Below are 24,759 nucleotides of genomic sequence, written 5' to 3'. Positions count from 1 at the left end.
TAGTTGGTTCCAAACACAGTATGCAAATAAGAAAGGCTTTCTGTTGTAAAATAACAATTCTAGTTAATTTTTTCCCCCCAGGCAGCCATTAGGTTAGTTTTTGAATTGTATTCCAAGCTGATATAACTTCCCTTTCTTTTCAGTATATAAGCTGATGCTTCTCTTTCTTTCTTTCTTTCTTTCTTTCTTTCTTTCTTTCTTTCTTTCTTTCTTTCTTTCTTTCTTTCTTTCTTTCTTTTCTTTCTTTCTTTCTTTCCCTATCCTTCTGGCCTTTCTCAAATATAGATAATATAACCAAGTTCAGTTTTACATTAATTTCAAGGCTTTGTGGATTTGCTCCTAAATGTACAATTTCTAGGAATTTTTCTCTCTTGGAAACATGGAGTTTTGCCGACTTTATACACATGCGGGCTGACAAGGCACTTGAACAAGATTTAAAAACAAATGGGAACCATTTTTTGTTACGATCATTCCCCAGACCAATTGACACTGATTTCCATATCAAAATTATCTGCATTCAGAAAGGATTTTTCAAGTGTTTTATGGAAGATTTCTCCCTTCTGAAGGAGTCAGACTTGAGGGTTTTGGGTTTTGTACAAACATATTTTGATGTTCATATCTATCTAGTCTTTAGCAGCCCTTTGCTATTGGTGTTTTTCTAACTTCATCCTGATCCTATGCAAGCTGACCACGGACATCAATGTGGCTTGCTCCTAGATAAGTGTGGATGGAACTGCAGCCTTACAAGGTATGAAATATTTGTCATCCCCGCCCCCCAAAAACTTACTTTTATTTCTATTTAGATAAATTGTCACAGAAATTTTGTGTTTCTTTTTATACTTTGGAAGGATTAATTAGTCTTTTACATATAAATGGTATGCCTAAAACAGTCTAAATTGAAAATGACAAATTATTATTAGTTTCGGTGTGTTGACAAAGCTCTAGAACATTACGTATATTTCCTACTTTTATGTGAATATGCTTATTTGCGTGGTATCAGCTTTGGGGCAAAAAACAAAGCAAAACAAACACAAACACAATTAGTACGGCTTTATATTGAAAATGGACTGAATTTGATAATGGCCTGTAATGAACTGAGGTTTCACACACACCGCTCCACTAGCCCAGAATAAAGACTGTGCTCTAGAATTCCAGAATCTTGTTATGAACAGGCTTTCAGTAAGAATGTCAACTTTGATGGTATCAGTAACAACAATATGCTCAGCTGTTTTACTTCAGAAATCGTGTCACAGGGTTTTCCTTCCCAGAGCTTAGACAAATACACAGAAAAATTAAATTTATCAAACTGGGGAAACCCTATTAATCAAACAGGCATTGAAGCAAGTGCAGGATTGGTACTGAAAGGGGGGGTGTGGCTACTCAAGTTCTAGTTATCCACAGCATATGGAAAGGGGAGGGAGGGAGGAAAGAAAGAGAAGGGACATGGGAAAATGCCAGGGTTGTAAGGAAACAATGTTGTTTTACTGCATGACTTCATAACCCAAATAACAAAAGATTTAGAAACTTTCCACAAAGGGAAATCAACAGCTTGGAGCTTATCCTACTACCACTAGCCGATACATTTCCCAACTTCCATATAAATTAATACAGTTGACTGCTTTTCTATGTTCTATAACTACCATCAGTTTAATATGCCCGGCTCACATTTGTTTTCAAACTAGAATTGTAAACTGGTTTTAAACTAGGAGAGAAATTATTTCAGAGTGGCAGGGAAATAGATATAGTTTACTCTAAAATAATGTATGCTGAAGTTTCTAACAGTGTAATGAGGTAAATGTAAATTGTTCCACCTCTTTATTGATGACTGTATATTTACTTTTAGAATAAATTAGCAACCAAATAAACTGCAGTAAAACTGAAGCTCTTATATGCACCTTACTACAAGGCTGAAAAGTTTATATGCTTCAAATAACTTCATAATTTTAATTTATCTAATGCTATGCTACATTAAAGTGTAGGTTTTTTTTAAAAAAAAGGGTTAAGAATTACTCTCCATTAAGTAATAAGATTTCATAAGTGATACTATTCATATTGTAAAAATATTCATTCACAGAGAACAATAAAATTGCAGTGATAGTGTAACAGTCAGCTGCCTATATAAACATAATCTGCACACATCAGATCATGCAGTTTTGCGTTCCATTTTTCTCAAGAGCAATGCATTTCAGGAATTAATTCTTATTGTAAAAAACAGAAACAGAATTGTTTCTGTAATAAAACACATTTTAAAAAAAGACTGCGCGTTCAGTAACACTTTCTAATATTATGAAAACCATAGTGAATCTTTTAAAGAAGTAATTTTACGTTTAAAAATAGAGATGATCTTTGGTGAAGAAATGGGTTTGGAATTTACTTTCATATTTGGAGATTACATTATATTTAAGAAAAGCTTAAACAGTACTGTACAGCACAAACACCCCCAAGAATCATGCTTTCAAAGCAAACAGACTGTTATTTAACATGGTAAAAGGTAATACAAAGCCAAAACACAGATACCAAGGGGCAGTACTGCTAATTTAAGCTTTTTTACCCATTCTCTTGTTCTCAAGCAGTTGTACATAAGGCATCTCCCTGGAGGGTTCTGCCCTGAGGTAATTAACAGAGGTTCTTAGAGGTAGTATGTTTCATACCTAAATAGATTCACACGTATGAGAGCGCCACTTTGGCTAAATCACAGACTGAAAAACAAAGTCAGTGGGCAGAAGAGGCTGGATGGAAAGATTACTTATTATTTGTCTTTCAGAGGGAGGGAGGGAGAAGGTCAGTGATCTCTTACCTTGGGATCAATTTTCTTAAAACTGGGCTCTTCTTCATCTACCTCAAAATACACTTCGGAGGTGGTGACGGACAGAGTGCCTTTCACTACTAAACAGGGGGCCACGAGCTGAGCTGGTGTAGACAGGCTAACAGGACCTACCAAAAGAAAAGAAAAGCACACACAGTCCAACACTTTGTTTCCCATAATCCGAACAGCAAGCACATTTGTCTAAATATAAATGCAAGTTCCTTCTTTTATTCTATTAATCCAGGCCACCTTCTACAAAACAAGCTGCCTCCAACAAAGGACATTTTTATATACACTCCAAGTACACATGCAATGCATTTGTTGCACTGCTGGATTGCCAAAGATTTGAACAAGTACAGCTGCAAGCAATGGAAATGATTATGTATGCCCATCTAGGTGGCTGTTAGATCATCTCATTTTCTACTCCTGAAAACACTGAAATGCTTCAGAACCAAATGCCGGAAGGAAGGAAAGGAAGGAAGGAAGGAAGGAAGGAAGGAAGGAAGGAAGGAAGGAAGGAAGGAAGGAAGGAAGGAAGGAAGGAAGGAAGGAAGGAAGGCAGGCAGGCAGGCAGGCAGGCAGGCAGGCAGGCAGGCAGGCAGGCAGGCAGGCAGGCGGATCCTATTTTAAAAATTGATGAATTCCCTGCTAGGTTTTTATTTATATGCACAGCAAAGGCATATAAATATCAAAAGTTAAATATTACACAGAAGTTCAAAAGTTAAATATTACACAGTGCTAGAAACTGAGAAGGATACTGTTTGAAAAGTGTGCTTAATCTGTCAGTTAAATATGTTTCAAGCAATCCATACACTGTTAGTGCAGCTCAGGGACTGTGGGAGTAAACAGCTGGAGCATTGGTTTCCATTTGAATGAATTTTTATTGGAATAATCACATCTCCACAGGGCTTATCACAGAGGCAGATCAGTGTACTACTCAAAACAATAGGCTGGACGCAGTTCTAACAATATACAGGGTGTTACATAAAGCAAGATCCAGAGGAGGAAAGTGGATTATATTTGTCATACTAATGCTTCAAAAGCTGGGAAGTCTGAGACCAACAAAGAGTGTATTTATCAGCCAGGCTTTTGTTTTAAAAAACTGTAAAATGCATGTGTGACACATAACCCTTTGCATTAATAAAGTGAGTATAAATGAGGTGTGCACACTTAGGTAATCAATGGGTGAATAACTGCCAAAAAATCCAGATGAATTGTCATTTCTGTCGATTGTTAGGGGTTGTGATGGTCTTTAATCTTGCATCAATCTCAATGTGTGCCAGGAGCACAATGGAAGAGATGCTCTGCTGCGATCAGAGCAGCTTTGCCCTCTATTCCCAGTGTACAAATACATTGTGTTTGCAGATGGGCATCCGAGAGCTGCACGACCGCCATGATTTCCCAAAGCTCATTCCCACAAATGGATGAAATAAGCAGCTATGTGTTCTTTTGCTGTCTCCCTTTGCCCTCTGTACATTAGCATGTAATCCTGGGAAGAAATAACATTTTTTCAATCACTTTCAGACATTCAATTACAGGGCGAGCAGACAGCTGCAAGAGCCGGGGCATCTTAGGTCCCGTTGAAAACCCCTGACAATTTCAACTTCATTTCCAACCTGCAGTACTTTATTAGCAAGGATTACTTCTTAATCCTATTGCCATTGTCAAGATTATATAATTAAACTTCCCTTTCACCTCTATTACAGTATGAATGCATTAGCAGAAGTAACAAATGTGGAATGGGGTGGGGGAGAAGAGACAGACATGGATCAGATCGGGTGTTCTAGCAAAATCTGTTGAACGGCAGCTTCTATAAGAGCTACAAAAATTGTGTTTCTTTTTAATCACTGGAAGATTATTTTGGCATGAGATATATTTTAATGCTTCATTTTACGGTAAGGCCAAGCTAATGATTCAACTGGTAGAATAAAATGCAAAATGCTATGGTGGGATGTGCCCAGTGAGCAGTAATGAACAAATGCCCTATGCCCGCTGCTTTCAGTGAAACAGAATTTAACAAGTGACATTCTTGTTTGGGGAGTAATCATGATATATGTCTGGATGTCAGCTTTTTATAAAAGTTAAAAAAAAAAAAAGAGTAAATTTTCAATTCTAGACCAGAGAAAAGAGGGAACATACTTTTCAAAGCAGAAAAAGTTGCTTTTGCTTCCTCTTTATTTTTATGTTATTTATAAACTGGACAAATCTGCTACAATACCAAATATCTTCTTTTCTACTTCTTTAAAGAATAAAAAGGAAAACACAGCATGACTGGCATGGATGTTACAGAAAGGGAGCCAGGAGACCAAAGTGTGTTAAACAGAGATTTCAGATTAGTTTTCAAGCCTGGTATTTTGGGGCTGTGGGACCTGTGGATTAGGAATAAAACTACCTCCTCCAAAAAACATCAGGCACATAAAAGCAAACGTGTATCTCTGAAATATTATATCAAAAGTCCTCAACAAGTAGAATCTAAAGCAGTAATTTAAAGGTTATTTCTCATGGCCAAAAAAAAGTTTTCTTTGGGAATAAAGAAGCATCTAGTCTCTGACTAAGTCTGTGTGTGCGCGTGTGTGTGTATGAATGACTATATGTCAGCCACTATACAAATGGTGCTGCCAAGGAGGAACTAAACCAGTATGGAGATTCCAGATATTGATAGCAGAAGTTACCAGTTAAATTCTCAAGTTCTTTCTCCTCAATGGATGACAAAGTATCATCATCGCCTTCCAGAAGAATCTCGCTCTCTGAATTCTGATTTCCTAAAGCCTGATTCTTGATAGACTGCTTCCCTTTAACAAGTACATCTTCATCTGGAGCTGAAATGAAAGAGAAACATAGCTGTCAGCCATCAACAGTTACAATGAGGAGGTGGGAGACAGGAGAAATAGTCTTGCTTATACATATCCTGAAAACTTAGGAAGGAAAAAGTAAATTAACTGGAAAAGGGTCAGCCAGCCTGGTGGATTGCTTTAACAGTGTATTGCTAGTTGGGAAAGGAACACCCAGAGAGGGATACCTATAATTCAGTGAAACACAGAACTAGCTCTAAATCAAGCTACATGATATTTAGAACAACACAGTCTCCTTCATTTCCAGCCCTAGCTTCCATTCACTCACAGAAACACCTGTAAGCAAATTTTTAAAAAAAATTGTTAAGGTTGCAGGAAAGTAATTGGAGTATTAATATTTGGAGATCATGGTTGTAAGTATATACCTGGAAATAGTTCCTATCAACCTTAGTGGAGAAACTTACCAAAGAACAATACAGAGGAAGATTTTACACACAGCCATTCTTAAGAGGGAAGTCAGCAGATAGACAAACCAGCCAAACATGCCTGAGGGCAGTTAGTGGAGGAGATTCATGCTGAGCCAGAACCACAGGCATCAACAAAACTTCAGCCTCATGGGTTTCAATGAATTTAGACCAACACGATTAAGCCTGAATTCAACCCAATGCCTGTGTAATTAGGAAGAAATTTGGGTTTGGGAGAGCCAAGCAGGACAAGTAATGATTTAAACTTCATATGGGTAGGCTTATCGATTATTAACAGAACTGGCTTCAAACCTCCATGCTTTTCACAATCACCACAATTCGATTAAAATACAGAAACTGCACACCTTCTCCGGAACATTGTGAGGACTACTGTAGGCGATTGTGCTGTTTGAAGGGACTTCTTCATCTTTTTTGCTCACAGTCCCGTAGAGATTGCTTTCGCGTTCTGTATTGAGGGGGGGGGCCTCCCAGCTGCATCTCCTCCCTTTTCTGGGGACAGCAGCTGGCCAGGAATGGCACTAGTGGCTTCTTTCCACTTCATCCCACCCCCGTTCCTCCTCCCCCTCCCCCATTTCCCCTCCCAGGTTGTTGGTCAGCAGGCACGATGCAGATCCAGGGACTCGAGCCGAAGCGCGGGCCCGATTCGCCCTGGCCGCTGTGTCTTCTCGCCCTCCCCCCCCCATGCCCCGGAACCAAGAGAAAACAGAATGAGGTCGCAAAAGCCCATTGCTAACCTCAATGGTCGTACCCGGGATTCGATGCCTACTGGACGCCGTGGGAGACAGGACCGGCATCTGAGCGCGCTTGAGGCTGCAATCCTATACAGGCATACCTGACAACCAGCCCAAGTACCGTAAGGAAAAGCCCGTGGGAGGAAAGCGGGAGGGCCCGAACTTGGAATCGGGTCATCTGGGCGCGCCCGCGGGGGGAGACGCGTTCGCTTTAAGTGGAAGCGGTTCCTTTGAGAAGCCCCCGGACCAGGGCGAAGGCGGAAGGCGAAGGCGGCACGATTTCAAAGTTTTGGGGCCTGATCGTCCTCCAATCCCTCATAAGGGCGCCGTCTCCTCTCCCTCCAGGGCGGCCATGGGAGGATCGAAGCTGAAACTTCTAGCAGAACTTAAGCAGCTGCGGACCCAAGTCCCTCAGTGCCCTTCCAAACCACAAGGCCTCTATGAAACACACCTTTATCAGGGAAACAGAAGCCGACCCTGACATTTGTCCGGGGTATTGGCGGCTGCAGAGGCTACCTGTCTCCAGGCAAGAAAGAAAGAATGACAGTTCGCTTTCTTCTTCGCGAGCGGCACGCTCAGTACCGAGATATTAAGACACGCTCCTCCGCTTCTGCTGATGTCACGCGAACGGAGCCACCCAAGGCAACTTTGAAAAATAATTTTTCAAAAGGGTACCATTTGTTTTTTTTTTAACACAACACAACTACACAGAAGGCAACGTAGGAGGTTTCTTTTTTAAAAGGCGCGCAGAATCTGGACGCTGCGGGGACTGTGCAGAACGTTAGAGAGCCGTCTGGCTGCAGCGGCAGAAGCGAGTTTTGAAAGAGGCAATTTCACCCGGCCAAGATGCTCTCCGGGGACAGAAGCGTTCAGATTGTCATTGGCTCCGGCACGGGCGGCCAGGGAAGGCCAGCCGGCCTACCGGCTTGCTCGGAATTCAACACTGTGAAATCAGTGCAAGTAAGCGGGAATGTACCGTCGACCTTTCCTGCGTTCAAGCAGGGGGTGCTACGTACAAGCGCGGCTCTACCAAGCGGCGCTCAGCGGAACCTTCCCTGCGCCGACGGAGGGAGGAGATGTCTAGCCACCCTGCCCCAAGGAAAGGAGGGGAAACGGTGGTTGCATTCAGCAGCGCCTTCTTTTACAGATGTAGTATTAACATCCAACTCCAGCACAAGAAACTGCTTAGAAACCGGCGTGTGCGCGTCTTTACAACAGAATTCACACAGGCACATTTTCAAAAGATGCGGGATGGGAAGGAAAAAGTGATGAGCATTAGGAGAGATCTCCATTTGTTGTTGTTGTGGTGGTTGTTGTTTTAATGCTATACGGACGCAAAGTGAATAGGCTGTGATAAAGTTAGGCTGCAATCCAATTCATTCTTAAAATTGCAACAAAACACAGTTACTTAAGGAATGAGGCTACCGAAATGAACTGAACAGGACTTCAGTGTAAGTATGGCCAGGGCTGAAATGCCTTTATACCATCTTACTCTGACCTGATAACCTTCAAATAGGTTGGATGTCAGCTCTCAAAACTCCCATAAAAGCCATGCTGCCTGGGAATTATGGGGATGGAGATCTAATACATCTGGAAAGCACCAGCTTGGGGAAGACTTCTCTTATTCCAGTATCACACAATTCAAGAAATTATCAGTTCTTCCAAACAAAAGCAGAAGCCTAATATTAATACAAAGCTGTCTATTTAAATAATTCTACTTTAAAAATGCATAAAATGAGTTAACTGCTGTAAATTGTAACAAACGAATGACTTATTCATTCTGATTTTGTTCTCAGTGTTGCCATTGTTCTATCTTTACATACATTTTCTTTGTATTTAAAGCTGACAACAGGAAACAGATAGGAGGCAGCAATTCACTACTTATCTATTATATGCTGTGTTATAGCTGCAGAGCACATGAAATGTATCTGGATTTCTAATAGGGAAAAGAGTTGAAGACTTATATACCATTTTAGCTTGTGTTATAGAAGAAGCCACATACTGGCCTCCATCTTCTTTGGAAACATATGTCAAACATATCCTGGCCAGCCAGTTTCAACACAAAGCTGATTACATTTTGATCACAGCCATACACAGTTTAAGGTTCCAAGGAATTATTTTTAAAAACCTTTAATCTGCAAACATTTACAGAGGAAGGGAATCCCCCGTGGCCATATGTAAGCTTAATTGTCTCTGTAAACAAGTGAAAAGAAATTTCAAATGAAACTATTAACACAATATATAAAGCAAATCAATTTAGATTCTGTATCTTCGATTTTTCAAATTTGAAATATAGCTTCTTTTTAACATATTCCACATTTTTTTCTAAATCCAGATTCTTAAAATGTATTTGCAAATCTGTTTACCAGTAGCAGCACTGGAAGCAGGAAGAGAATTTCTTTTTCCTTTTAAGCATGCTAGTGGATATAACTAAACAAAACTCCACTTCTGGATTTATTCAGTGAGAGTTGAAAACCTCTTGTCATGGAAAATATGCAGCTGATATTTAGAAAGGTTTTCCGGTAATTAACTCTCCCTTGAGAATTTTAAGTTAGCAGCAGTAAAATTACCTAGGATTGTAATACACAACACATTTAATTCTCAGTGGTCTAATTGCTTTCTAGAGAAATATTATATATTTTATAATATATATATATAAAAATTAAAATTAAAACGACACCAAAATAAAATAAAGCAATACAGATAACAAATGCTTGTAAATTTTAACATGCTATCTGTAACTTGACACAATACACCTTTCTGTGGCTTGGCAAACTTTGTCTCAATTAGACTAATAGTCTTATTTAAAGCTGCACATACCCTTTCACACTTATTAAGTTAGGAAGTCAAAATGTATGCCAACTTTTTCAGGAATATTTCTGGTAAACTTTTCTGCAGGTGCTAATATTTTTTCTGATATCTTTTGCCACTTAACAGGAGATATCAACAGATGATTTCATAATCCGTTGCCTATGGTATTGTGGTTTAAAATATTATTGAAAATGCCTGAATAAGGATTTATATATTGTCTATGCCTACTGGTTTGATGTGGCTAAAACACTACTTGTACTTTACCCAATTGCACAAGCATTTTGGCTTTTCCACTATCATGGGTAGCTGTGCAAAATGGAAGTAACAACTCAAGGCAAAAATGAACAGGTATTCAGTCTAAAATGTAGCCCATTCAACTACTGCACCTTCAAAAATAAAAACTCCGTAACTATAAGCCAATTATTGTGGATGTATTTATAAGATGAAATTATGTTGCCTACACAATCACCCATGTTGTTACTATTGTTATTCTGCTCAAAGGAAGCCAGAGTAGCATATAAGAATTTTTAAAATGAGATAAAAAAAATTAAACTATTCAAAAACAAGAGTATAAAATACAATTTAATTATTCATTTAAAGGCAGTCTGCTCCTACAAATGATCAACAGGCAAGTCTTCAGCTGTCATATGTAGCACAGCATGGCATCAACCATACTTTCCTTGGGAAAGACTCATAATTGGAACTTACTTTATAAACTCTACTCTGGGCCATCCTGCTATGAGCAACCCTAAGACGTTGTCTTCTCAGCTGATATTATGGGTCAAGAGACATTGAAAAAGGAGATTTTCTAAAATGTATTTGGGTTGATACGAATCTGTCAGGCCTAGCCCAAGGAACTCCAAGAGACAATGCAGATTCAGTTCAGCTATGTTTATTAGCTACAACCTCTAGCAAGAATTTTCCCAGACTGAAACCCCAGCTCCCAAGCCAGCCAGCCACAACAGTGTGAATTCCTCAGGGAGGTGCCAGTCTCATCCTCTTGTTGCTCCCACGCTCCTCCGGTGAGCTAAGAAAATGTTTATCTCCCTGAACCTGGCCTTCATAATTCCATTCCATCACAGAATCCCTTAAAATAGGCCCAGTAGCATCCCAGCAACTGCCACCAAGATCCTATTTAACTGCCCTGCTTAGCAACTGAACCCCAGTTGCAGCTATGGATTATCTTTAAGAGTAACACAAAAATCAGCAATAATCCCACTGTTAATTTATGATGGCACAGATTAGTAAGAACATCTGATCCCAGTCCAGTTAGGGTTACAACTGACACAACTGTCAAAGCTGAGCATGCCAGTGAAGTCACATATGCCTTTATTGACAAATTGGAATCAGACTCTTCAAAGCCACATGCCTGTTCTTTCAGGAAATGTTCTACCTTATCTAAAACCTAGTTTGCTTAGTCTAAACACTCTCTATCCACAACATTTCTGTTTTATCTATAGTTACTTTTAGTTGGTTTGTCAAGATCCTGCATATCATTGCCTTCAGGCAGCTGTCAAGCCATACACAGCTTGTCCTTATTCAGCTGAAAGGGAGAGATAGAATTGAGAGTTATCTGCATAGTGATGACATCACACTCCAAATCTCTGTATGACTGGACCATTCAATGAGTGAAGATTCTGTTCAAACAAAAAAGTACTTCTCCCACTGGAACTCCTCTGGGAGTTTACTGAGACCCACTTGAAACTTTGCTGACTTAAAACCTGGTTCAAAGAAACATTTAGTGGGGAGTCATTGGCCTAGCCATTTTCTCAAATTGTTCCACTTTTCTGTTGGGTAGGGGGGAAGATTCCGATTTGCCTTACTGGGGCTACTTCATGTCCTTTGTGTCTATGTAAAGCCATGACAGAGCTTAATGTCCTAAATGTCCAAAAAGATAAGATTAAATATGTCCAATCATCATTACTGAGAGCTAAGATGCTCTCTTGGCTATACCTAGATATTTTTATAATAATCTTTATTTTCCACATGGAAGACAGTTATGCTAGTACAAATTGACAACCTGCTCCCACTTCAATGATGACAGCATAGATACAATAATATTCCTTACCAGGATCCTCCCTGAGTGCACTCAGACATTGAAGTTGAGTCTGTAGCACACATGTTAATAAATAATAAGTAGTAATATGTTAATAAGAAATAATAATAATAATTCTTGGTATCTTGAGCTTATTGAGCATTTGTCAGCACCTACTTCAATCAGCAATTATAGATCAATTGTTGTTAAATCAGTTTACTGAAACATCTATAGTGGTCACAAATTTTTTAGATGTAGCAATGGCCATCAGAAGCTGGTAGGTATGCCCTACAATGAAGTAACTTTAGGACTGTTTTTCTATATTTTATCATGCAGCCAGACTGTTTTGTCCTCACTTCTTTTATTAATTGCTAAACACAATTTTGCTTATCATAATAATGCTTACTAGTGATTCACATATTATAAATCTGATCTCTGATATATGTGCTGGTCATGAAGCAATGTGGTTTACTTGTTTTGTTTCTTTTAAATTATTTCATTGTTTCTGCTGATTTTTGATACAATTTTGGTGTATGGCTGTGTACCTAATAAATGAACACATGTAAACACATTAGAATGCATTCATAGTCACATCAGCAGTCAAACGTGTACTGAAATTAACTTTACCTTCAAGCAAATTAGGTGAAAAATCATTATTTAACTAAACAGATTGACTGACTTTTTGTAATAGCTTACAATTACACTTTTTTAAATCATTGGCTTTCAGTTTAACTTACTCACACACAAAAAAGTTCACTTTCTTGAAGCAAGGATTTCCCACCCACTCTTTTGAAGCGCACTTATACCAAACAATTCTGATTCTGGGATTAAGGTGTTGAATACAATGAAGAGAAATACAGAAGTTCCTGGAAATCTCCTTTCCTTTAACAAAAAGCAACTCTGGTTTCAAGCCACAATATTTGCAATTTAACAGCACATACCCAAGGTTCTAATTTGTGCTCCACAGAATTAAAACCACAGGTCATAATCAGCAGACTTGAAAACACAAATGTTTATGTGATTAAGACATGATATTACACAGCTATTCTTTTAGGTTATGCCATATGCTTTCTATAGAACGAACTATCTGCTGACGTAATCATATTGCTGTCCAATCACCTCTGTTATCTGACAGTTTAGTTTGAAAGTTTTACTGGCAATACTTTGAAACTGTTTTATATATAAATGGGAGAGAGGGAGAGAGAGAGAATAAACATTTGGAAGTACTACTGAAGTACGCTAAGGATAGCATTTCTTTTGAACCTTTAGATCTTAGTCTGCAAGTTAGCTCAAGAGAGTAAAGTGGTGACTAGCTGATTTATAGGCCAAAATGGCCTCTGAATGACAGCTCTTTCACCTGCTGACATAATTGTGGAAATTAATTCTGGCAGTTAAGATAGAAAAATAGTGACAGATGAGCACATGACTGACATCTGGTGGGAAGTAGAGTTAAGTTGCTCAAATGGGGTTCTGCCTATGGAGCTGCTGAACAAAGCTCATTCCAGAGTGAAATTGTGGACTCCTAAATGTACTGCTTACAAAAGTAGCTTTTTAAAACTTTCATGCGATATCAATATCATATTGTAAAAAATAAAATTAACAAATAACAAGGATGAAGTCATGAAGTGTCATTTTCTTGCATAAGAAAGACAGGGATTTTTTGTCAGTTTACTGTATTTTTTTCTAAAAACATATTCATCCATGCATAATGGTCAGCCTTGATGTTTAGTATTTATCATATCATCCTAATATTTACTGCTACTCAAGGAAGAACATTTGCCCCACATTTAATTTTGTTAATACCAAATACCCTTTAATTTTGTTAATACCAAATACCCTTTTGAGGCATCAGTGTCGCTAAGCATTCTAAAACAGTGAGGAAGAATGAATATTACATTATTTCCTAGTTGTTAACACTTCATAATTATAATTTAAAAGGAATTCAAACAGCAACTATTTTCCAAAATGTGAAATATTAAATTGCACCATCAAAACAAACAAATAAGTATTATTGTTGTTTTGTCCTGTATATAGAAAGTTTATATTAATTTTAATTATTCTGCATTTTAAAAATATATTTGTATTTCTTCCTTCCACAATGGATCTCAGTGCAATGTGCTTAGTCTCCCATCCAAGCACTGACCAAACCCTGATAAACTTAGTTTCAGCTAGTAGCTGCCTCTTGTACCTTCATTTGCTTTTAATTTGCATATACCACTTTTTGTGCTTTCTACACTGTTCATTTTCAGTTGCTATTCAATTCATTTTCTTCCCTTAACTTCTGTCTCTATGATTTAAATTTAGCTTAAGGGAGTATTGACCTTCTTGATTCTCCAGTATCTCACTGCCTTCTGATACCATCCAATTTTATCCTTTTGAGTCATCTCTCCAAGGGAAGATTGCAGGTCAAAGCTTTGAATTGATTCTCATAAACCAATTTGTATATTTTTGCCTCCATACTTATACCAGTTATCATATCCCAAAAATCGCTGGGCCTCTCTACAGCATATTTCAATGCTGTTCTCTCTGCAATTATAGATGGTAGATATAGAAAGCCTTTTCACACAGAAGATGCCCCTGTGCATCTGATGAAACTGAGACCTTAGAACATGTTTTCTTGAGGTGTAGATTTTACAAGAAATTGCACTTCCAACTAATTCAATCCTTAATAGATAGAATGTCTGGCTTTTCAAATCAATAGCATTTAGAATTTAGAATCCTGCATTTGTTGCTTGGAGTTTTAAATAATTTTTGGAAACCTTGACTAGAATATCTGAAAAGAATCTTAAGGGACTTGCTACTACCTCATTTTTTTTCCTCCCTGAAGGTGCCCATATAAAATGGGAAAACACAGATGGTAGCTCATCCCATTAACAATGGAATTTTCCCACATGAACCTATGACTTGATAACAAATTCCAGAAACCCTGGATGGGAAGAATGCAAATGCAACTTCTCAGCAAAAAATGTAATAGGTCAAGAACTGTATTTTAAATTTCTTTCCACCTCCAGATATTGATTGCTTTTAACTCTGAACTTCTTTGGAATTTATATTTATGAATCATGTTTATGAACTTCTACATGAAATTATGGAATGAAGTTGCCTTGAATTCATAGAAAGGAATATGCTTCCTAAGAAATACATAAGGGCAGGAGTAATCATTATACACGGCAAAGTCTTTATAATCCATATGAAAAAGCCTTTTAAAATGGAAGAAGCGAGATTCAGTGTAAATAATTAATTAGTTTTTTTTACGAAGGATACATTTTATATAAAGTGCTTTTTTAAAAATAAGAGCAATTTCAACAGCTGAGTTTAAAACAGGTCCTATGGAAGGCAACCTTCATTCAAGACATAAATAAAGTCTTTTACAAATAACCACTTGGAAGTTCATTCTTTGAAAAATCTCCTATAGTTCTTTTTCAGAGGCAAGTTAATGTGTGCTTGGGAAGAGCAATTAAATTGTCAAAATTTTTTTAAAAAATGTTTTTAAGTAGAAAGTAGCCCAGAGAATAGTCATTGCGCTGATATTGATTGTCTGAACAGAGAACATTAGTCTTCAGGTATTTACTCTGCCACCTCTACACCAGAGGCTCTCCTTCAAATCAAGTCAATTCCTTGAAGAGATTGCTACTGAAATACATAAATGAGGCTGAAAAGGGATGTAATTTTTGCTCTCTGGGCCTTAGTAACTATATCTGATCATTTCTGTATCTCTTCCACTTCTTCCAACTAGAAACTTCATGAAGGGGGGAACTATAGGAACAGTCCTGTTCTGAACTATCTATTGAAACTTCTATTGTATAGGCTTGCAATTATATCTTATTTTCTTTTAATTAAAAAAAAACACACTGAACATCTAGAGGGCAGCAGAAATAACAGCAACAAAAGTTACAATGGTTGTAAGAAATACTTATCAATGTAAGAAAGAGAATATTCCTTGCAGAAATAACTGTCAAACCATATACAATCCACAATTTACTGGACCTGATGTACTTAGAATTAAACTCAGAAGATAAATGGGTCTGAGCTGGCTTGAATCCAGTTACAGTGACCTAAATGGATTGTACAAAAGTGTAGATCTTAAAATAGAATGTTCTATAGTTAAATATGAAAAAGAAAACATAGAACAGAAGAATAATTCCACTGAGAACTTGTGATATCCTCAAGGGTAGAAACAGATTCAAAGCTGTGTTACAAAATTCTAATCCAGGTAGAACCTGATCAATATGTTTTACACAATTATTTGTTGAAAAAGGTAACTTATATAGTATACTGTTATGTGCAGGCCAAAGTGTGAGAAATGGGGGTGGGGAGGGTTACAAAGGCCGTTAAATAAACAAACAAACAAATGTATGTATGTATGTATGTATGTATGTTGCCTACCCTCCACTAAAATCCTTGTACAAAAATTTAATTTTGAAAAATGACATGCATGGGAAAAACATGGAACTCTGATAAAGTCAACTTTAATAACCGTGCCAGCTTCATGAAACTCCTTCCAATAGGTAAAGGATGTACAATCTAGTGAACAGAAGGCTGTAAGTCCCATCACAGATTCTACACTATGGCACCACAACCCCTCAAAATTTTCTGACAATTATTAAATTTTTGATGCGAAAGAAAAAATATATGGAGAGTAACCTTATTCAATGCATTTCATTTCCTTGTTAACTAAACATTTAAATTAATCTAGCCTTTGTCTTGGTTCACTTTTGTTATAGTGTCACTTCTGCCATGCCATTCAAAGGCCAAATATAGCCCTCATCTTGAAGTTAATGTATGCTTATATAGTAGCTTGAATACGATTTACAAAGACTATAGATGTTCATTTCAATGTCCTGTCTAATTTTGCTACCTAAACTATTTTCATTAGTAATCATTAGACTGCATTAAAGCTATGTATTGCTTCAGTGCTAAAAGGAAAAAAGTGGTTCAAGCATGTGGGGGGCATAAGCATAGCCCCTGTCTACAATTCAGCTGTGCCTTTTGCCAGTTATGGAATCGTAGAGGGCAGCCACAGAATCTCAGGAAAAGATGCATTTGGCTTAAGAAGGCAGCTGTTCCATTCCTGCACGCTCCAAAGCACCTTTTTCTCTTTGAATGTGAAGCAATCCACAGCCTTAATTTGTATTACAGAATGAAGAAAGCTCTTGAACAGCACAGTGATGGAAACAGCTGAAAAAAATATATCTATGCACATTTACATAGTATCTGTTCAGTCCCGGGTACAGCATGCAGAAATTGTTTTGTGAATCAACTGTAAGGCATTTTTACTTTCAGCAAGTTCATGATGCTTTAGTTAAGTATGTATGTTTATGTGTGTATACTGAAAGGAGGGAAGGAGAGGATTTTACTTTTAAAAGGTTGGAATGCTTCAGCAATTAATCAGTTATAACATTTTCACAATCTTAACCTACCTAAAAAAGTATACAATAATTCTTATTTATTCTATTAAGTACTGACTGCAGATACCAAGTCAAACCATCTTAGAAGAGTTATGCCTTTTCTGCATTAATGTTTGTTGTGGCATAGGTGTACATAATCTAGAAACAATAGACCAATGCTTTCATTGCATACACATTAATTAAATAAATCAGGTTTATTTCAGTAGTTTGCTATATTCTAGTTGCAAGCACAGGACTGAAGTAGAATCAAATCTAAAAAAAAATCTGAATCAAGAGTATTCTTTATCTTCTTAAACTCAAAAAATGTATTAATAGTGATGATGGTGTTTGACAGGAAAAGACAGTATTGTAGCACAAAAGCCTTTCCAAATAACATTTAATGTAATCATCCTATATTATAAATTACTTACGTAAATGCAATTTAATTTATGTATTTGCTTGAATTTTTCATAGTTATTCCAGTGAAAATGCATACCATATAGCATATTATAGTTCTGTATTATTACGTGAACCACTCTGCATAAACAGAACTTGTATATATTCTGAAAAATATGTATCTACCACAAATGATACTGTAAGAGTGTTCACCATGTGTGATTATACAATTGGTAGTTTACTATTAGGTTTTAAGATTAAAGCACATATTGCTATGCTTTAGAACATCTTAATACCTTTCATTCAGTTAGAACACTGTTATTACAGTAATGCATCATGATTTAAAATTTAATAATAAAATATATTTAAACATTAAAAATATAATCACTGAATTCTTATTAGAATATTCTGATGAATAAACTATAAATGAACTAATGGTGTAGTTCATTACTGCACATCTGAGAAACAATGCAAATGATAGCATCAAACTTTACTAAAGCTAAATGTAACTGTCAAGGACAATTTACACTCTTGAAATCTGCGTATGTGTACAGTACAACAGTGCATACGTCCCAAAGCACAAATGGCCTAATTAATTCTATATCCAATTTTTCCATCTCCTTTAGCAAAATATGAGAGGTTCAAAATCATTATAGAGTTAAGATCACACTACTGACTCTTCTCTCTTTGGTCATTTATTTAAAATACTTCTGTCACATTTGGCATTATAGCTTCTGACATATTGGAAACATTTTCCTTCAGAAATGACTCTTTAAAAATAGGCACAAGAGGTTAAGATGCTTGGCCCATGTTGTCTGTCTGTCTGTCTGCTTACCTGTCTGCCATCCATCCATCTATCTTGTCTATGTCTCTATCTTCCTATAATTTACTTGTCATATTTTGAGAATATCTTGCATTCTGGCTTGTATAATGCAGGAAAATTAAAACAGAGCCCCTGTGAATTTCATTTGACTCATGCACAATTTTCATTTTAACCTGAAGTTAATTAAAATAATCAGTGGGGATTCCTCGCAGGGAAATATATCTTGCTTATATTGCTATAATTCATAGATACAACAATTTGTCACAAAACCTTACCAAGGGAATAAAGGAATCTTAAACCTTTGTCTCAAATCACTGGCAAGCTCAACCCTCTACCTAAATGATTTTCAAAGGCAGATGCTGTTAAGAGATAGTGACTAATTAGGTCTTGAAATGCTCAGGTCTGAAATGCAACTAAGAGAACTCCAAATGTGGCAGATCATGTTCTCTTAGTTCTGTCTTCATTGCCATATAGGCCTGCAACTATTGACAATGAGTAGATTTTACACTGACCGTGGTCTATGGCAGCTTTTAGGGTCGCTTCAGGATGTGTCGATCCAAGGGGGTTACGCACAAATCGTCGCCGGCGCCGCAAGTCATCTTCCCAGTAGTCAAGGCGCCAGAACTCACGAGGACGACTACAATGAAATAGAGAAGCCACATATGTTAGCAATTACCAAACAGCATGGTAGCACTGGATTTCTGCATAAAGCTTTCCTTGTTTGCTCTTTTCTTTTCGTTTTTTAAAATAGCACCCTAAACCTTTCTGCAATCTTTAAGTTAGATATGTCCTTGAAAATAACAGTATCACCTTCCAGCCTGAGAAACTCCTTTCCCTTTCTTTCGTAGAAGGTGAAATGAGCACTAAATACATCATTTTGAAATGAATTGCTGACAGTGTGATCAGTTTCCCCACACTCTAGTGGCATGTGCTCTGGTTTCAGCCTCATTTCAGCCTCAGCAGGGCACCTTTCTCAGTGACTGCATTTATAAACCAGAATAGGGAAAAGGCTATTATAAATATGGTATAGCATTACCTATATTAATCAAAGTCTGTCCCCCTTCATTTTTCTTCCTAATTTGTGCCTTTTTGTACAAGGTCACTAAATTTTATCATGAATTCTTGGTTGAGAAAGTGTTAACTTTAATGAATACTTCTGTTACATGATTATGTATGTGATAATAAAATATTACTCTATTTAGATCTGCAGGAATTTAATTAAAATAATCTCTTAAAATATTCATTACTTTTAGCCCCTGAGGCTTAGAATGTAAGGAAATGCTTTTTGTTCCCATTTCCTGTTTTTAAATAAACTATTCCAGGAGAGTGAAATAACAATTTATTCTCAAACAAATCAGATTTGGTTTCTGTTTTTATGTAGCTAGATTTTTGCATTTAATTAAGAACTATACGTTATGGTGGGAAATACTGAAAGCATACTTCTTAAAATTTACATTTATAAAAAAGGTTGTACAACATTTATTATTTTCCACATTGGATTATTCAAATTTGCATAGATCTTTTTAATATGGGCATATATAAATGCCAGTTCCTATCCTGTTACATATCATGAGCAAGTGTGCCATAAAACTGTACATTATCCATTAAAAATGGCAATAGCAGCCAATTCAGGTATGTATTCATACCTATATATACAAATAAATGTTATTATATGTAAAATAATAAATGCCTACAGAATAACACTATTATTGAGAGATCTACTGCCAACACCTGCATCCTCCAATTACAAATTATATTATTTATGAAGAAATATCTATTGTAAGAATGGTAAACCAGAATTACTTTCTATATTATCATTTCTTTTTTATGAGCTAATAATCATTGTATATATGTCAACTCTGACAAATAAATAGCTCTGATTAATTTACTGATTATAAATGAATACAGGCTCACAATACCAGTGGTTTTCCTTATTTAATTATTTAGTCTCCAGAAATAGTAGAGGTTTCTTTTTAGAGAGCAGATGAAGATCTACAAGCCTTCTTCTCTTGTAAGCCTAATTTTTAAAAGTTCACATTAGATAACATATTGTATGAAACCTAATATGCATGCAACACAAATCTTAATTCTAAAAAATCCAGCTCTTTTGTTAAGTAGGTTACTTCCTTTTTCCTGACTGCAAATCTCATTATTCTTTAAATTATTTGCATACCTTGTAAATGAAAGGTGTACATTTTTATCAGCTATAATCTATCTATTTCAGAAATATGAAATGAAACCTTCAAGACTACTTTGCAACTTATTCTGTAGGATTTATCAAGGGCAGGAATTTGCATTAAAAAAGCTACATTTGTTCAAACCGTGATTAATAACTTAAAATTCACCACAGCAACGACCAAAAAAAAAAAAAAGGAGAACACTATCGCCTCTGTGTGCATGTATTTGATAGTCATGGAACCTGGACAGACACTTCATCATTCTGCCTTTCTTCATTTACCTGTTAAAATTATTATCAAGCATCAACTCAGATAGGAGTCACGAATCACAAATTGTTCCTCATCTTCTGGAGAATTATACAATGGAGTCTATTAATCAGTATGGCAATCAGCACAAATAGTTACCTAGACTGAGATCCTTATTACAGCTAGTGCCACAAACATAAGACAATGAACAGCTAACATAAGCTTCAAAAATTCGTCAAGAGCTTTTACCATCAATTCTTCTAGTCCATTGCACTACAATATCGTTCAAAGATGATAAATGATTAATGTCAAACAGTCATCTTTCTCTACTTTTAATGAAATTAAATTATGCTTTTTGGAGGGCTGAAATTGCAACATGCAATTACTGAAATTATATATAATCATGAAGCAACATATTAAAGGAGCTGGGAAAAATTACATTTGCAGCCTGGTCTTAAGCTTATTTTAAAATGTGGTACGTGAAGTTAGTGTCATGTATGAATTTAGCCACTGGGCTAAATCCATAAAAGTTTTTGTTGAACTTTGCTCAAGTAATTATATTTTATTGGCTCCTTCTTTCACATAGTCTCCTGTGTTCTCCAAGCCAGCCCTAAGAATTAAGAATCCTTTGGAAGAAGGAAGTGCAGCAAGACAGAAAAATTGGAAAAACATGATAGGTCTGCCTTATGCAAGTAGAAGGATCAAATTCTATAAAAATATCAGAAAAATGAAAACACAACAGAAAGAGGAGCAAAACTGGCACAGGAAATATACAAAAGGTACTGCAAAATTATAGATATAGATGATATAGTTATACGTACAGAGATAGCAATAGAGATTCTGATGCCCCAAATAAATAGCATAGGGAGCCTGGTAAACTCACAGGCATGGGAACTGCAATTAAAAAGTTATTTTCTCAGAGAGGTGGGCCACCGAGAGAAACACTCCAAAAATAACCCCCCATAAATAAATATGCAAACAGCAGATCTTCAGATTGAGCAAACCGACCAATGTAATTACTGATCATTATACTCTAACTTGTTCAATTCCTATATTTAAGAATTTCTAGCATTGTCATACTGGTTGGAACGATCAGCAGCACCTCTATTTGGCAGAATATTGCATTACCAGGGTCTTGTGGAACTGGTTTTTCTTAACAGCAAATAGGAAAGGACCACAGCCACAGTTGCACAAAAAAGAAAAAGCATTTATAAGAAAAAACAACAAAAACGCAACTTCCTTCTTCACAAATGGGTGGAATAGGACATCATTTATTTTGAGGCATACAAATCTTCTAAAAGGAATCTAATATTTTAGGAGTTTGATGAGGAGTGGCCAGAATCACCAAAACAAAGCTAATATTTCATGGAATGACATTTCTAAAATGAATCAGTACAGCAGTCCCTACTGCAAAACCAGTTTAAAAAGCAAACCAAACTTATATATGTGAAAGGTAATTCTGCAAAACAGAAAGTACGGACCAGTAGCCTTAATAAACCACATGCTGTAATGAAAACAGGAGACTAGTCTGGAGCTCATTTCACAAGATGCCTGTTCAAAGAAAAACATCTCTTGTTTCCTGGGCTGGAGGTTAAATACATCATGCAGGTAAAATGTTTGCTTATGCCTGGTCACGAATGTGAGTTTTATACCATTGAGGAAAGTGCCTGACTGACACTTCTAGAAGTTGAAACTATTAATTATCCTCATAACAAATGCAGTTATGATGAGCATCTAATACTTTTATCAATGTGTTATCTTCAGGTTTGTTTAAAAACAATAAAATAAGTGCCACGAATCATCATAAATGTTAGAGTCATAGAACATATTTCTATGTGAGGTTGTGCTAGTGATAATCCATTAGAATGGTACTGCACAGATAGCCGGGAAACTGTGGATGAATCCTTCTCATGGATACGTTTCCCTTCCTCTAGTTCTGATCTCCTCAGATACATTTCTCCAATTCTATACAGTGATACTAGGAAGAGTTACAGTAAAGCAAGTTCAGGTTATACACTACAGATATGATGTTCATTGCTTTAAGTCGGTTTTCTCCAACTTGGGCCCTTTCCAGCTACGTGGCTTCAATTTGCAGAATGTTCAGAAATGGTAAAAAGGGCTGCAAGTGCTCACAGGATCTGAGTACATAAAAGAGCAAGCCGTTGAAGCAAAATGGGAGGAAGAAACTCTGCCCTTGAATACAGAGGTAAGGGCATTAGACAAGAAGAATTATTGAAAACAAATCATTAAAAAAACACAAACCTAACAGTTGAGCAAATATCATATGATGCTTGAGGAGCACAACATAGAATATACACACTCTGTTGACTGAACCAAAAATATTAGATGCCAAAACTCAGGGGAGGTTAGACTCAAACTTAGGAGCAAACCCTAAAAATTTCAACATCGCTAAAGGGCAGTGATATATGCAGAATTAGCATAACATTCAACTGATTACCAAGCCAAGCAACTATAAAACCAAATGAATGCTCGGGCATTGACACTTTAAACATTTCAACAGCATTTATTTTACTTTGGAATCTTTACAGGTTAGATTGTTGAGGTGTGTATATTGGGTCACTATATAGTTATTACAGAAATCTCTGCTGATACCAGTCCCAAAACAGCAGAATAGGGATAGAAATGCACTTATTCATTTCAGTGAATTATCTAATAATCCAGGCTAATGGAGCAGACAGAATTACTACTTATAATAGTAAAGACAAAATTGTGTGAAAGATACAGCTTGGGAGAAAAGGCCAGAGATCATCTCCTTTATTGAACTCTGATATGCTAGTATGATTCAATGGGATGTAAAGTGGAACAGCAGTGAGGGTCCTAGCATGAAGAAGGGTCATTCTTATACATTTTTCTACCAGCCTTTGCTCTACTTTGATTTCTTCCTACCATTCTTACCTGTTAACTTTATCCCACAAAGGTACATTGTCTAGCAGCATTAAGTCACCAGCTGAGCCTTTGTGTCAGAGCCAGGATACTGCTATGAATGCACTTAAGAACTAGTTATGAGACACTACAGGTAGTCCTCACTTACCAACTCCCTCATTTAACAATCTTTCGAAGTTACGACAGTGGGGAAAAAAAACAGATTTATGAAAAATCTTCACATTTATGACAACTGCAGTGTCCTGTGGTCCTGAGATCACCATTCAGGCACTTTGCAACTCGAGTGCATTTACAACCATTGCATTGTCCTGTGGTTACATGACTGCCATTTGTGTGCTTTGCAACTGGCTTCTGACAAGCAGAGTTAATGGAGAACACAGAAGTAAAATCCCAAGTTGCAGTCACGTGATGTTTCATTTAACAACTGAATAGGAAGTGACATCATAAGTTTGCCATAGTCACATTTTCCGTTTAATGACCGCAGCACTTATTGCAGTTGCTAAGCGAGGACCTGTATTAAAGTTATAAATATCCTGTCTAAATGTCAACTTCCCAATTCTTCTGCTAAAAACTAATAAGAAAAATACTCTTTAAAAGATTTTAGCCAGTACCTGATTTTATGTATATATACACTTAGGAAGATATCTCACTAAATTCAATGGAACTTGCTTCTTATAAATGGGCTTAGGATTGCTTTTTTAATATGTTCAAATGGTTACAACACAATTTGATATGATTATCAACCATTTTTTAAAAAATTCTTAGCACCAATACTACCAATGTTAAAGAACCCTAGTATAAATAAAAATTCTAATTACTCCTTTTATTAGAAGGTACATGCTATGAAAATATTTTGCTTTATATTTTTAAGTTTAGACATATTCTTTATTTCCAGTTAATTTTAATGTCTGTAAAAAAGTGAACAAACTAGATCTTAGTTAAATAAATGACTGTCTTGTCCTTCTTCAATAATACAGGATTTTAAATAGAAAGATAAAAGTGCTCAAGTTCCAGGAAGGCTTTACCTCCAGCATAAATCTAACTGAAATAAGATCTAGGTATTAAAGGACATCATAAGATAAAGTATACCTCTGACCTGAAATGCATTGTGACTTCATGTAGATAGAGATGAAGAATACTAACCAAAATCTCCCTCATTTATCAAG

General features: G+C 36.5%; 1 protein-coding gene across 3 annotated transcripts in view; it reads right to left on the bottom strand.

Annotated features, from left to right (window-relative positions):
• The window catches only part of LRBA (LPS responsive beige-like anchor protein), a 427,822-nt gene that overhangs the window by 174,192 nt on the left and 228,871 nt on the right, over positions 1–24,759 (bottom strand). For all 3 annotated transcript variants that reach the window (XM_088132764.1, XM_088132766.1, XM_088132765.1), the window contains exons 38-40: positions 18,779–18,903; positions 5,479–5,625; positions 2,798–2,934 (exon numbers count right to left, since the gene is read on the bottom strand). In XM_088132764.1, the coding sequence (XP_087988890.1) occupies positions 2,798–2,934; positions 5,479–5,625; positions 18,779–18,903 (409 nt within the window). The remainder of the gene's footprint in view (positions 1–2,797; positions 2,935–5,478; positions 5,626–18,778; positions 18,904–24,759) is intronic.

The sequence above is a fragment of the Python bivittatus genome, unplaced genomic scaffold, assembly GCF_059951505.1.
Source record: "Python bivittatus isolate LINGU-HERP-01145 unplaced genomic scaffold, Pbiv_v1 ctg000070_np1212, whole genome shotgun sequence".
Lineage (NCBI taxonomy): Eukaryota > Metazoa > Chordata > Lepidosauria > Squamata > Pythonidae > Python > Python bivittatus.
The sequence above is the reverse complement of the archived record's forward strand: the minus strand, read 5'-3'. Positions and strand labels throughout refer to the sequence as shown.